The following is a 14005-nucleotide window of genomic DNA, read 5'->3' as shown; positions in this document are numbered from 1 at the left end:
AGAATGTGAATTAATGGCATCTCATGTAACAAAATCTGCAAAAGGAAGATACAGACAATCTTAAGATGCAGTAATCCTACATACTTAATGTTCATCTAAAAGAAATCAAACCATTTGCATTCTTTATCTTGTTTTGCTAAAAGGCGACTCCTTCCAAATGTACAGTGCTGTGGAATAATTTGAAACTGACATCACAAGATGTTTAATACTAAAAGTTAATCAAAATTGATGGTACTGAAGAGAGAAAGGTTAAATAACTCTTTGGATTCCAATTGAAGCATCTGGTTAGGAGGAGGGAAATTCTGAGTTCCAAACTCTTCTTGTAAGGAGTTTTTATTCTTTTTTACCTATATCCATACAATAATATATGAAGTCTCTCATGGGAACAGAACTCACCTTCTCCTGTCTGAATGTTCTGTCCACTAAGGCTGCTTTTTATTGGCTGGTGGCAAAACTGGCAGCATTGCTCATAAGAATACCTTTTCTTCCACTGTTTCTTGCTGTTAATAGACTGCAGCCTAACTGAAGAAGCATTGCCCTATGAGGCATGAGTTTGAATAATCTTAATCTTAATCTAAGACATGGGTTCCCTACAGTCCAGAGTGGATGTTCTGCAGATCAGTCTTACATGCTTAATAATTGATGAAATCTTTGATGACTGACACTTCTATGACACAATCAAAGCATTGGTACAAACCACTGATGGATTTCAGCATTGTTTGTACCAGACTCTTATTTCTGACTTGCATAGTTCATTTGCATGAATCAGTCACCGAGCATAGAAAAGAGGATGAAAGGAATCTGGAGGTATCTTCTAGCTCATTTATCCATTTCATTCACTGTAATGAAATCAATGAAAGTTACATATCACGAAATGCTGTGTTACTATCAAACCTTGAGGAGGGTTCCATGTGGTTTTGTAGCACTGTATGTTAAAGTTTGAAGTATTCACATGGTCTCCCTCTACCCTTACCATCCCCATGCTCTGCACTTGTTGGATACATTTCTGAGAGCTGAAACCTGTTGCTACCCAAAGTGGTGTCACTTTCCTCTTTGCTATGATTTTCCTAAGGTACAAAACCCCTTTACACCAGCAGATCTTTTCTTTCAGTTGTTACCTTCTCTAGACCTGTGCTTTTCTACTGACTCTCTTTGGTTTGCTCTCATGCTTTGTCAGTCAAAAGAAAAGCATGCCAGACAGCATACACAACTTGTCTATTGCTCAGCTCTCTCCCGCTAATGTACGTACATAGCACTTAGGGAAGAAAAGATTTTGGAGAATCAGCATGCTGAGTCCAGAGAACAGAGCATACGGGAGTTTGCAGGATGGCACTGAAAATGCAGAAATACTGTTTTGGATAATGCCAGTGTTATTTATTATTACGTACATTTAAAACCATAATTATCGTAGTGACAGTATTTCGTCCATTAGTCTATGATCTTACCTGATTCAATGACTGAGTCTACTCCATAGAAAACATTCTTGACAGAGAATCATCCAACTTGCTTCCAAGTCTCCCGTGCCCTTGGTGACTCATCAACATGCCACTAATTCTGTCTAGTAATTTACAATCTGCAGAATTATTTTGGAGACTTAGGAGAATTTTTTTTTTTAATGGCTTACAATGATTTTTGGATTTTCATTGGAAAAAATCTATTCAGCTTTACAACATAAATATTTTGAGTATGTTGTGTGTATTTTAAATACATCAAATAAGACTGAATTTTCCCTTTTTTGCTCAGTAAATGGATACTTTCATCAGCACTCAAGATATTTCAGAGAAACTGCCGAAGTGGGACTACTTATTTTATAATGGTTGCAGATATCTCAAATATAATTAGAGATAATAAAATTTGTCTGTCTGTTTCTTTCCATCTTTGTTTATTTTTATACTATCTGGAAGTAGAAGTTCAGAGAAATTGGAAAAGGATTTAAAAAAAAACAGGAAAAGTTTTTTATGAGGAGTCCTCTAAAGAATCAGTGATGATTTAACCTGTCCTGACTCAAATGGACCTTTAAAACTTAAAGGCACAAATATAAGCAGAGGTGATTGGGAAGATCCTGCTCTTTTGCTTACCCTGAAATAATATTTATACAGCAAGGTTATTTCTCTTGTGATATTGTGTGGATCTTTTCTGTTTTCTTTTCCTGTTTCCTGAAGAAATTGGTTCTCAAAAAAGTAATGCAACTAAATAAACACCTAAAAACTATTTTGTTGTTATTCTTATGAAAGGCAGAAAACTTATACCAAAGAGAAGTTTCGTGCTATGAAGTTGAGTAGAACCCTTGTGATCTAGTCATGTATGGAATTTTCATTCATATGACTGCTTTGAATGAATGCCTTTGTGAGCTAGAGCTATCTTTTTGAATTAAACTCAGGGCAGCAATAGTATTTGAACTTTAATTCAAGCTCTCATAGTAAAGCATTTAGTTCTTCAATCAAGTATCTGCAAATTGATCGTGTTGAAATCATTTGTAAAGACTGCTGAGATTTCTCAGTACATCATGTGTGATTATTGCCTCATCTATCATGGCTGAAATTACCTCTTAGTTCAGAAGGAGTTGTGTTATAAATTGGTTATGGTACAAGAAGCAAATCTGAAGGCCATTGTGTGTACATGTGTAAAGATTTTTAAAAATATAATAACAGATCTTCTTGTATTGTTCCAATTAAATGAGGACAAGGGTAACTGAATATTCAAATGTTGTTTCTGTATTCAAGGATGATGTCAGCAATGAAGATTTGCAGTATCCCTCTGCTTCAGTCCTGGCAACAAGTTCAAAGAGGAAGTCTGAGAATGAGAGTGAATCAGCTGTGCATAATGTGGGCAAGAAAATAGGCATCTCCCCATCCCTGGGTAATGCTCTGGAGAACATTGTGGAACAGCTGGATGTTTTGACTCTAGTAAGTATGCAAGAACAGACCGCACTCGCAGTGAAAAATAATAATTTTATCAATGGTGAAAAAAACAGGAACTGTGCTCATAAATCAGAATGTTAAAGTCTGTAGGGTTATTTTGGATGGTTACATAGTCAAATGACTATTTTGTTTTTTGCCTTTCAGCAAATACTGATTACATGTGTTGTGTGTCCTAAAGTGAAAGCTTCCTGCTACATAGTCATGGAGATTATTATTGTGTTTTTAACTGTAGAAGAAAAAAAAGTCACTATTTTTCAATGTGGGTTCGCCAGAAGCCAGTTGTTGTGTTGACATTGTCAAATTCCAGCTTGAACAGTCATGCATTAGTAGGGGATGAACAAAGTAAATTGGCAACGTACCGTTAAATCCTTCTTCAAACTCAGTGCTCAAGATATTGGCTTAGGTAGGAATCTACGCAGTGGAATAATTCCAAGTGTCAGTGAAACAGCACAAATGTTAGTCTCTGTCAGTAACTCTGAGCTGCTTGTTTGCAAAAGCTCAATACTTATTTTTAGCGATCCAAATTCAGACAATTTATGACTTAAAACACTACTCTATAGTCTGGAATGTATTAACATTAATCATTAATAGGAGTGGTTAAGATTTTTTTCTTCATTCTTCTTCAATACATATGTTAACTGAAGAAATATGTTTTGAAAAGTTCAGAGTTGAAACATCAGTTGAAAATTATTTGTGAAGTAAGATGGGTTGGAAATAAACTGTCTGCCTGTGTCCAGGAACCTACCCTTCTTGAGGAAGATGGTCTCTTGGAGAATGCCTTCTAATATTGTCTTTTTCAAGCTTCATTTATTTTTTATATCTTTGAAGTTTCTTTTAGGCTTTTGGAAGACATCGTTTGGGGTCGCTATTTATGGCTGTTTTTATATTGCAATATGGAGGCAACTTTCACATAATATTTCTGAGTAATTTTTATGTGCACATAAATATTGTGCACACAGGGTTTTTTTTGTCATGGAAACAATTTGAAACCTTTAGACAGTCTTCATAGACACAAATTCATCATTCTTAAATACAGTTGTAAACAGTGGAATAGCTCGGGCAAAGCCATCTTCAGGATATTTTTTTGTTGAGTTAAAATGATTTTTTTAATGTTGCTGTGTTGCACACTTTCGTAGTACTGTCTGAGTGATATAAAAACAAACTGAAGCTATTGCTACTGTCTTCCTTATGCAGACAGTTTCAATCCTGGAACAACGGCTGACTATGACTGAAGATAAATTGAAAGAATGCTTAGAAAATCAGCAAAAAAATTTACCTCAGGAAAGACAGGAGGAATAAAAGATGGAAATCCACTGCAATCGATACTATGCTTTCTATTTTCACAAGGAAATAATAAATGTTGCTTCACTGGATTTGACTGTAAGTGGAAAAAAAATTCCTTTTCTGCTCATCAATGTAATAAAAATTGAAGAAAGAAATGTATGACATTTTAAACGTTGGTTGCAAGCAGACACTCTGCTTATACATTTAGTAAAGTGTAGCCCAGCCAAAAGTAGTATCAGCCAAAAGTAGTATCACACTGAGTGTTTTTAGTTACAGGACTCTTATTTCAGCCTAATAAGATCTTTAAATTAAGCAACAAGATGTATATTTTTAAATTAGCAGCACTTACCGTGGAAGTGCCCTATGCAGATTTTTCAACTCAGGTAGGGGCTGTGAAAGTAGTGCTCACTGTGCTAAGGCAGTATAACTCTTGCACATAAATGAAACAAGGTCCAAATACCCCTATCTGCTTAAGTGCCAGAAGTTTTCTTTGCCTCTTATGGACTGTCAGATATTTTACCAAAAGCTTGTGACAGTTCATTTTCTACATATTTTACTGATGACTGCAAGATTTAGTGTAATAACTTTTAGTTACAAATATGAAGTCATGTAAATGTTGAAACAATGATTGTATCTGCATGAACTCAGATGCAAGATGTGCAGCACTTTTACTCATCCAGAAGAATTCATTTTTCGTTTTTAGTAAATAAGAATTAGCTTCATATTTCTTTGGAGTACATCTGAACCAAACACACAGTGATTCAAAGTCTCTGTCACAAATACAAAAGATCCCCATCCTCCAAGGACTTCCTCAGGTGCTCACGTTTTTATTGTGCTATGAATTCTCCTCATCATTTAATGCATTATGAATTAACCCATAATCAGTAAAGATGTTGTGTGAGTCAGTTTGCCGTGTATAATGAATTTTGGTTTTATTTGTAATAAAAATGTGATTTTTAGAAAGGCATAATTGTGGGTATTGTTCTTCAGTAGAGAACATCTCTGCTTCTTTATGTCTACCTATTACTTTTTTAAATGGCAATTGCAAAACACCTTTTGTATATCCACAATCAGAAGTAGGTAGTCAGCCCTTTCTGCAGCTTCACATTTTGTAGGTTGAAAAATAGGACACTTGAAATGGGGGAGCATCTTAATCCAATTCTGCAACTGACTGTATATAGATAAAGCCCATTTCCCAAGCTGAGCCTCATTAACATCAATAGAATTCAGCTTAAGTACAGGAGTACCGGACAGACACCATTGCAGTCAGAGCCAAAATAATGAGCAGACAAATGTTCCTTTATAACTTTTTATTTTCTCTTATAGTACACCTTTGGATAGCCAGAAGAATCTCATTTAGTACTTAGTAAATACTGAATTTTGCCAACAAGTGCTACTTATTTTCAGCTCAGCTTTAAATAGCACTGTATATTGTGAAGAAACAACTTACAAGCTTTCCAGATACAACTATTTCTAGGCAACATCCTATGCACTGATTTTTTAGTGGAAGGATAGTTTTATATATTCCAATGTGTGCGGCATGACCTTTGATTATGCAATTGTTTATAATGCTATATAATGCAGAGTTATATAAATAGTGTCTTTTAGGTCAGATGTACTTTGCTGTTTTGCATTTGAAAATATTCTTGTGGTCTTTGCCTTTTCTTGGTTTCCTTACAAGGCACAAAACCATGCAGCTATTAAAAAAGTGGGGTTATTTCTTGTTTTCTTTTAATGGAATACATATTTTTCTGTTTCTATATCAATAGGATTTTTGTTGTTGTTGTTAAGCTTTTCAGGATTGTTAAGCAACAACATATGAAAATATTATTTTTTACTTTATTTTTTAATAAAATCTCTGCTTCTGTCTTCCCTTTTGCCCTAACTCTGCCTTCTTCCTTTTCAGTATGTATATAGCAGGAGCATTAAGTGAATTAATGTAACATTTCCAACTTAATGTATGGTATTTTCATTCGATCAGGTAGTCTGTTGATACTGAAGTGCTCAGGATGCCTGACACCTGGGATATCTGTATAATTAGAGGTGGTAGTTTGATAAAAGCATGGAGGTATTTTCCACAAGCTGTGAGCGCTCTCTTAAAATACAACCACTACCAGCCAACACGTTCTTTTAAAGGAACTTTGACGTGGGCTATTAGCCTTTTGTCTTGATCCATATAATTTCCAAGTAAGGCTACAGGATGAAAAACTTCCTTTCAAAGTGGCTGAAGGAGCTGCTTAAACTCTCAGAAGCAAGTATTCTCAGTATTGCAAAGGTGGCTGAATACCAATTGAACAAAAACAATGGTTGTGCCTGAATGGCACGCTTCAAAGTGTGGTAGGTCCCTGATGTTTGTGAGTGAAAGAGAGAGCATGGCAGAACAAACAACCCTGCCTGAGTCCCCTGGAAGATTTGCCAGGGGAACAGAACTGCAAGTTCGTAAAGTTTCGTAGTGTTAGGAAGTAGCTTAGCAACTCATCTGAGATAATTCTGCAGAGATTTCCAATCAAAGCAAAAACGCTTTGTGCGAATTGAAAGAAATGCTGTTGGCTACTGCTGTGTCTTAAGTTCCATTTGTAATTCCCATCAAAGTTGAATCATTAATTTTCATGGGGTTTCTATCCCGAGCATTGTGTAGTGCATGATACTGAAGCAATCAAGGCATTTTTACTTTGGATAGCCCTGTGTCATCTCTTTTGAAGGACACGTAGAGGTACCAGACTCTCACCATGGGGCAGGTACCAAGTGGTTCATACTGCAACATGGGTCTGGAATGCGCCAATGCTGTGAACGTACAGGTTTTCAAATGCCTGGGCAAAACCGTGCTGAGGCATTATTCTGTGCCAATAATCGTCGCGCCTTATGGACTAGCGTGACAACTCAAACACTATTCTGTGTTTTCTCTCACTCTCTCCATCTCTCTTTTTTTTTTTTCTTTTTAATTTATTTTTTTATTTTTTAATTTGATTTTGTCCATATCACTACGTTCTCCAAAAATCCCCACTATTTACCTTTCGCTACCTCTGTCATGCCTTCTATAGCCTTAGTGTTTTGAAAAAACAGTTCCTGAAGGCACATGCATCAGAACAACTCCTCATCTTGTTTATTGCTTTTTCTGCATTTAAGATAACAACAATTCATTGTTTCATTCTCATAACTATTATCATGAGAAACTTAAACTACAAGCTTACATTCTGATTAAACTTATCTTTTAGGTGGAAAAAAAATGGTAGTAGACGCATTTCTTCTGGCCATTTCCCTGTGTAGATCCCTGTAGCATGACTTGTTCAGGAAATACAAATTGCCATCTTTATTTGAATAATTTAAGTGTGCTGAACTATTCTTAAGGGAAACAATTACGTTTTTTTTTTTCTTCCTAGAAGTCTTTTCAGGGGGTTACTGAGTTATTTTAGTTGCTGTATCGCAGCACAGAAACACTGAATGATAGTAGCTGGGATCAGAATGCATTTCCAAGGACATAGCTTTATGTAACCTGTTTACCCTGTAGGACTTGTAAAAATCAGAAATTCTGTACTCTCTGCCCTAAACAATTAATGAATATGTATGTTCACACTGGATCCAGGAACAGTATGTTTTTGTCAGAGTGCCCCCTCAGGGACTTTTGCACGCTTCGGATGCATAATACAATTGAAGCCGTTTCTTTGTGAGAAAATAGGTTAATAACTTGCCAAAAGGCAGATGTTAATTGGAAAAAGTGCAGACAAGTCCTTTTCTTTACAATGTATACGGATTGTGTTTGTTATGACTCGCATCCAAGAACAGGTGCAATTTCAATTGACTCAGCTAACAGGATGTGCTGAGTGCACTCCCCTCCGATTTTACTATAAATTCTAAATCCAGAGGAAAAAATATAGTTTCCCAACTAGTCAGTGAGTGGTAAGCTGCATCTTGTACCTGTGTTACAAAATATATTTACAGTGTATTTCTGAATGTGGACTTAAGCATCTTAGTAACACAAAAATAATGCCCTTGCTCATTCACCAGTGCTGAAGAATTTTAGTGGGGAGTCTTACAAGACAAAATGCGTCTTCCCTTCCAAAGTGTTTATTTCCTAAGAGATCAGTGTGCACTTGCAGCCCTGAAGGCCAACTGTGTTCTGGGCCGCAATAAAAGAGGAGTGGCCAGCAGGGAGAGAGAGGTGATTGACCCCCTCTACCTGGCTTTTGAGAGGCCTCATCTGGAGTTCTGTGTCCAGGCCTGAGTCCTCCGGCACAAGAACAGTGTGGAGCTCTTAGAGTGGGTCCAATAGCAGGACCACTAAGATGGCCAGGGGGCTGAAGCATCACTCCTATGAGGAAAGATTGAGGGAACTGGGATTGTTTAGCTTGGAGAAGAGAAGGCTCTGGGGAGACATCATTGTGGCCTTCCAGTACTTGAAGGGAGAGTTTAAACTGGAGAGGGTACACCTGTTTATGTGGGCTAATAGTGATAGGACAAGAGGGGGATGGTTTTAAACTGAGACAGGGGAGGTTTAGGTTAGATATTAGGAGGAAGTTTTTCACCCAGAGGGTGGTGACGCACTGGAACAGGTTGCCCAAGGAGGTTGTGGATGCCCCTGGAGGCTGGAGGCATTCAAAGCAAGGTACATCAAGTGTTGTCAATGGACTTAAAGCAGAAAAAAAAAAATAAATTCTTACTTTAAATGTAATTACTGTATTTCCTGCCACAAAGTTAACAGATTGGGCTCTTTACCCTGCCCCATCATTACCCTGTCTTAAAAAAAAATGAATAAAACAAATGAAAAGATGCACACACAAGAAAGCAATACAAAAACATCTGGGTGTAGCAGGCCAGAAGAGCTACTGCTTGATATTTAGTCATTCATATCCACGGGTCTCTTGGGATTGCTTGGCTACTCACATGAATCCACTGAAGCAAGGATTTTGGTTTGGAGCCATGTGCCCAACCCAACCTCATCCTTGAAAAGTCACTCACCTAAGGCATGCTGGCTGTGAAATGGATGGCTGCCCAGGAAGCAGCTGACTCAGCTTCACCCTAGAGTACTCTGCAGCCTTAGAATCAAAGCTTTTTTCTATGGTGAAACAACACTGGCTCGGATCTCTGCTCCAAAGACACCCACATTAAAACTGTTCAGTTAAATTTCCAGTCAATAAGGAAAGCTGCTGGTAAAAGGAAGTGTGCATGTTTTTAGGAAGCCTTGATCCTGGTTGATTTTCATACCAGGCCAAAATCTGCTAGGCATCTTTTGAGACCCTGAATGGATTGAGACCTATGGTGTAGACCTGGCAGGACCAGCTAGTGCAGGAATCCTAGAGGAATGTCACTACTAATGTTGATACTGGATCTGCTGTTGGCAGGATCACACAATTTTCACATGCCTGTAGCTGCACATGCGCATCAGCAGACTTGATGCACTCGCAGAGACAGGAGTGTGCTGAGGAGAAAAGCTGAGGCTCTCAAGGCCATCTAAATATAGGATTCCGTGACTCAGAGTAGTGGTTAGATTTGCAAGTCCCTGTACTGCCTGAGCTCCTGCAGAGCAGGATAAAACAGAGGAGCCTAACTTCTCTTCAAAGCTGCTGAAGAGAAAGCAATTGCCAGAAGACAAGAAAAGAAGACATCCATTAGGCTTCTTTTCCATCCTTTTGTGCTTTGTATTGCAATGAAACAGTATCTCAGTATCTTTCTCATTTTTTTTTTCCTCCTCCCAATCCCCAGAGGAAATCCCTACTCTTTTTAGAGAAAGAAAATACTAGAGAGGAGGGAAAGTAGCAGGATCTCTCTGCTGCAGGATTTCACTTGAAGCTTTATCTGGTGACAGTGACGGCTTACGGTGCTTATTGCAGCATTGATATTGAACGTCAACTCCATCCTAAGATTAACCATCAGAAGCACAGCGTGTCGGCTGCTGCTTGTTGGGACTTCCTGAACAAGTGTCACGGGACAGAAGTCTGGGAAACTTAAAGTGGTAAAATCCTGTCTGATTTATTTTAAGAAAGAGTCAGGTGAGCCGTGCACAAAGGGCCCTGCTGCTTCATGCTGCCATCATGGTTCAAGTCTCCCAAGATGAAGTATTGAAGATGCAATACAGTTGGGTGGCAAAAAGGACAGACTGCTCCTGGCAGAAATTCTTCCTCAAGAGAGCACTTGTCTAACATTTTCAAATCATTCTTTTTATAATTATGTTCGCCCTGTGATACATGTTGGGTGCACAAAACCCAGGACATATTGCTGAAACCTACAAAGAGCACCTTGAAAGGGAAAGAGGAGACAGTGTTGGTATCTATCTGTCAGTAGGTTCTGCACTGATTACTGTGTTAATTCTGGTGCCTAAAATGTGATGCTGGTGCAAAAGCAGGCTTAGTATGTAAGGCTTGAAAATTCCTGTACTTCACAAGACTAACTTAGCTTCTAAGAGAAATTTTTTAAGTTAGATAGCATTAACTTTTCAGTTTAGAAGTGAACGTAATCAGGCAAAGCAATGTAGGTTATAATATTTAATTGTATGTAACCATACTGAGTTTCAGGCCGTACCAATGCCTCTGCACCACTTCACTGCTAACACTGCGAGCTTTTGTGCCGCTTCTGCAATCCATTCAGTATTGACCCGACCTATAAATAGCCACATTATCGAGAGACTGCAAGAGCTTCATTAGAGAAGTTGTGGCAACCGCTCAGTGCTGACCCCAAAGAGCTGAAGCAAGTGGGTGACACCGAGCCTGAAGCTTTTGCCATGTGGACAAGCCAGTGTCACTGCAAGCCATCCTCTCTGTTACAGAATCACAGAATGATTTGGGTTGGAAGAGACCTTAGAGATCGCCTATTTTAACCCCACTGCTGTGGGCAGGGACACCTCCCACCATAGCAAGCTGCTCAGGGCCCCGTCCAACCTGGCTGCTTCCAGGGATGGGGCACCCACAGCTTTTCTGGGCAGCCTGTTCCAATGCCTCACCAACCTCTGAGTAAAGAATTTCCTCCTAACGTTTAACCCAAATCTCCCCTCTTGTATTTTAAAACCACCCCCTAGCTGCGACTCGCCAAGCTCATCACGCTGGTTGAGATGCCAGTGTGTTTCCTCCCAGACGGCAGCGCGGCACTCAGCAGCCTGTGGTCAGGTGGCCACAGCCAGCAGAGCCCGGATGCTGCCAGGGTTGGGTTCCCGGGGCCGTGGCCGTGGGACATCCTGCAGGGCGCTGGACTGGCGGCGTGGCCGCGACCGGGGAATGACTCATCAGCCCAAAGTCACACGCAAGCATCAGTGCTGTCCTGACTCAATAGGAAGTCTCTGGCTGGAATCAGTGGGACTGCTCACACGGTTGAAGTGCTGAAAATGCCTCAGTCTTGTATGCTATATTCACATAATGGAGAGAAAGAGAAAGAAAGGTTGAGAAGAAACCAATGGCTGATTTTTTTCTGAAGGTAGATGGAAAACAAATGTAGCCGTGAAAACCTGACTTTCTGATTCATTTAAAGGTGTAATTTACTGTTTGTTGCACAGCTTTCTGAAATAGAGCCTCTCAGGTCAGGCCCTGGAACACAGGTAAATGAAGAGTGCGCATAGGTCACAGTACCATGTTTGCATACAGACCTTATCTGCAGCCTTTTGGATGCTCATTCTGAGGAGCTGACAAAATGAGAGAGGTCTACACTGTCATTCTAAACTATAAAAGAGGAAATATCAGTCATTTTATCTCTTTTTTCCCCCCTTTTTGAGAAAGAAAAATGCTTTCAGCTACTCAGCTATTCCAAGCTGTGTGTAAGTTGCCCGCATTTCTCACTTCTCTAAATGATCAAGTTAATCATTTCAAAGGGAGAGTTAAGCCCTTATTGCATAACCTGAGTAATGGGGAGGGAACTGCCATGTGTTTCTGTGCAATGGATTTGGGAGGAACTGGGAACAATACAAAGCTGGCACTCAACACTATTTGAAAACTGCTGTTTGGTGTGGAAGAAATTACGGATGCAGTAAGGTCTCCCTATTCTCACCCAGTGTCTCACAATTCCTTTTATGTTTGTTTAAGTTGTAGAATAACAAAGTTGAGCCTTCGGCCCTCACTGTGAAAACAAAACCAGACCAAAATGCCCGAGGTCAGATTTTTAAGATCTGTTCCACACAGAGAGTCAATGACAAATATATATATAAATATATATATATAATTTGGCTCATTAGCATTAGCCATCGCACACCCACTTTCGTTTTATTTATTATTGGAGGAAGAACAATGCCATAATAAACAGCGCTGAGAGATTTCCAGCAGAACAGGATTTTGTCAGAGGATGCTGATTTGTCGTAAGCAAAGTGTTTCACAGAAGCACATCTGTTTGGGTGAACTTCCGCTGCAGCCCAGGCAGGTTTCCATCACTGTCCTGCCTGACTTCCTGCCAGCCTGCCTGGCCACTTTCCAGGCTCCGCGGCTCCAGGACGGCTCGGAGACACAACCTGGGATTCTTTCTGGTTCCTTGCTTTTTTTGTTGTTTTTCCCCCCCCCCCCCCCTCTCTTTTGAAATTAGAGGGAAAAGGTTTTGTAAGAAATATAAACCAGCCCTGAGTGCCTTTTTCCAATTGTTCAGAATTGTTACATGGGAAAAACAGAATAGCTTTCCTCCTCCAGGTTAAACTGCCCTGGAAGTGAAATAGTTTTCATGCCATGTTGAACTTCATTTCTGATCATTTCCTGGTGAACTCATGGTGCCAGCATCTTCTCCTCCTCCCTGTTTGCTAAACACTTAATTGCATCACTGTCTTTCTGAAGCAGCGGGGCCTTTCAACATTGTCTCCTTCACTTGCTTCTTCCAGCCTGGACTCTGATACCAAGGCTGCATCTACCTCTCACATGACTCCTGGACACTTGTAGCTGCTGGTCATCATGGTGGACAACAGGTGGTATCCTAGGACCCTGGTTGCCAGATTTACTCTAGAAATTCACCTCAGTGGCTGGCTGCTTGTGTATTAGCTCTGCTGCTGCTTCCTGCTTTATCTGCCCTATTTTTATTGGAGATAGGGATGCTTCCTTGCACTTCAGCCTGCACCCCCTGGGTGGCTGTTTTAGGTTTTTCTTTACAGTGAGGTTATCCACAAGCAGAACCCTGTGAAGAAGTGTGCCCAGGATCTTAGGCTTCATTGATGAAGCAAATTCTCTTCCACCTCTGAGCTCAGGTTGCAGGCAGTCAGCTTTAGCTGCCTTTGTACTCCAGGCTCAATACTTCTTTCTATCAAGCTCTTGTAGTTTTTTCTCTTTTTCCCTCCAGACCATAAGTTTCATCACTGTCTGTACTTGGGTTAACTTGGCCTTGAAAAGCAGTTGACTAAGAAGAAACATTTGGTCAAAATTGAGAAGATCTGGTGAGCTGAACTCTGGAGTTAATTTAGTTTTGGTGTTACCATGCCGCAGAATCTGTCTGTAAACAGCATTTTAGAACCTATTAGAGTATCTCATTTTCCCAGATCTCTCAGTTTTAATGATATTTTCTCAATCAGGAAACCCATTACATTAGAAATTGGATTGTCCAAAAGGCTAGTGCAGCCACCAACGTCAGCCTGTCAGAGGCGATCAGGAGATGTAGAAAGACTGGAAAAAGAAAGTCATGTACCACAGTGCAGTTTTCAGGGCGATGTGAGCTCTGCCAGACCCCAAAATCTTTATGGAAAAGGCTCCAAGTGTTAGGGGTTTGAGTAGAAGGGGAAAGCCAGCAGACTCTGAATGTGGCCACAGATAGGAAGAAGACAAACGTGAACCCCATTCTGCTGTTGTACCACCTCTGATAATTAGGTAGAATGGTCTTCCAAGTGCACCCACAGCCTCTGCCTCCTTCTGCAC

General features: G+C 39.8%; 1 protein-coding gene across 4 annotated transcripts in view; it reads left to right on the top strand.

Annotated features, from left to right (window-relative positions):
• The window catches only part of POC1B (POC1 centriolar protein B), a 41184-nt gene extending 36012 nt beyond the window's left edge, over positions 1 to 5172 (top strand). For all 4 annotated transcript variants that reach the window (XM_085538348.1, XM_085538357.1, XM_085538343.1 and 1 more), the window contains 2 exons: positions 2724 to 2906; positions 4116 to 5172. In XM_085538348.1, coding sequence (XP_085394474.1) covers positions 2724 to 2906; positions 4116 to 4220 — 288 coding nt within the window. In that variant the 3' untranslated portion in view covers positions 4221 to 5172. The remainder of the gene's footprint in view (positions 1 to 2723; positions 2907 to 4115) is intronic.
• Positions 5173 to 14005: the final 8833 nt, after the last annotated feature.

Source organism: Coturnix japonica, chromosome 1 (assembly GCF_054131305.1).
Source record: "Coturnix japonica strain WE chromosome 1, WE-NBRP24, whole genome shotgun sequence".
In the NCBI taxonomy this organism is placed as follows: Eukaryota; Metazoa; Chordata; class Aves; order Galliformes; family Phasianidae; genus Coturnix; species Coturnix japonica.
This window is presented reverse-complemented; position numbering and strand designations above follow the sequence as displayed.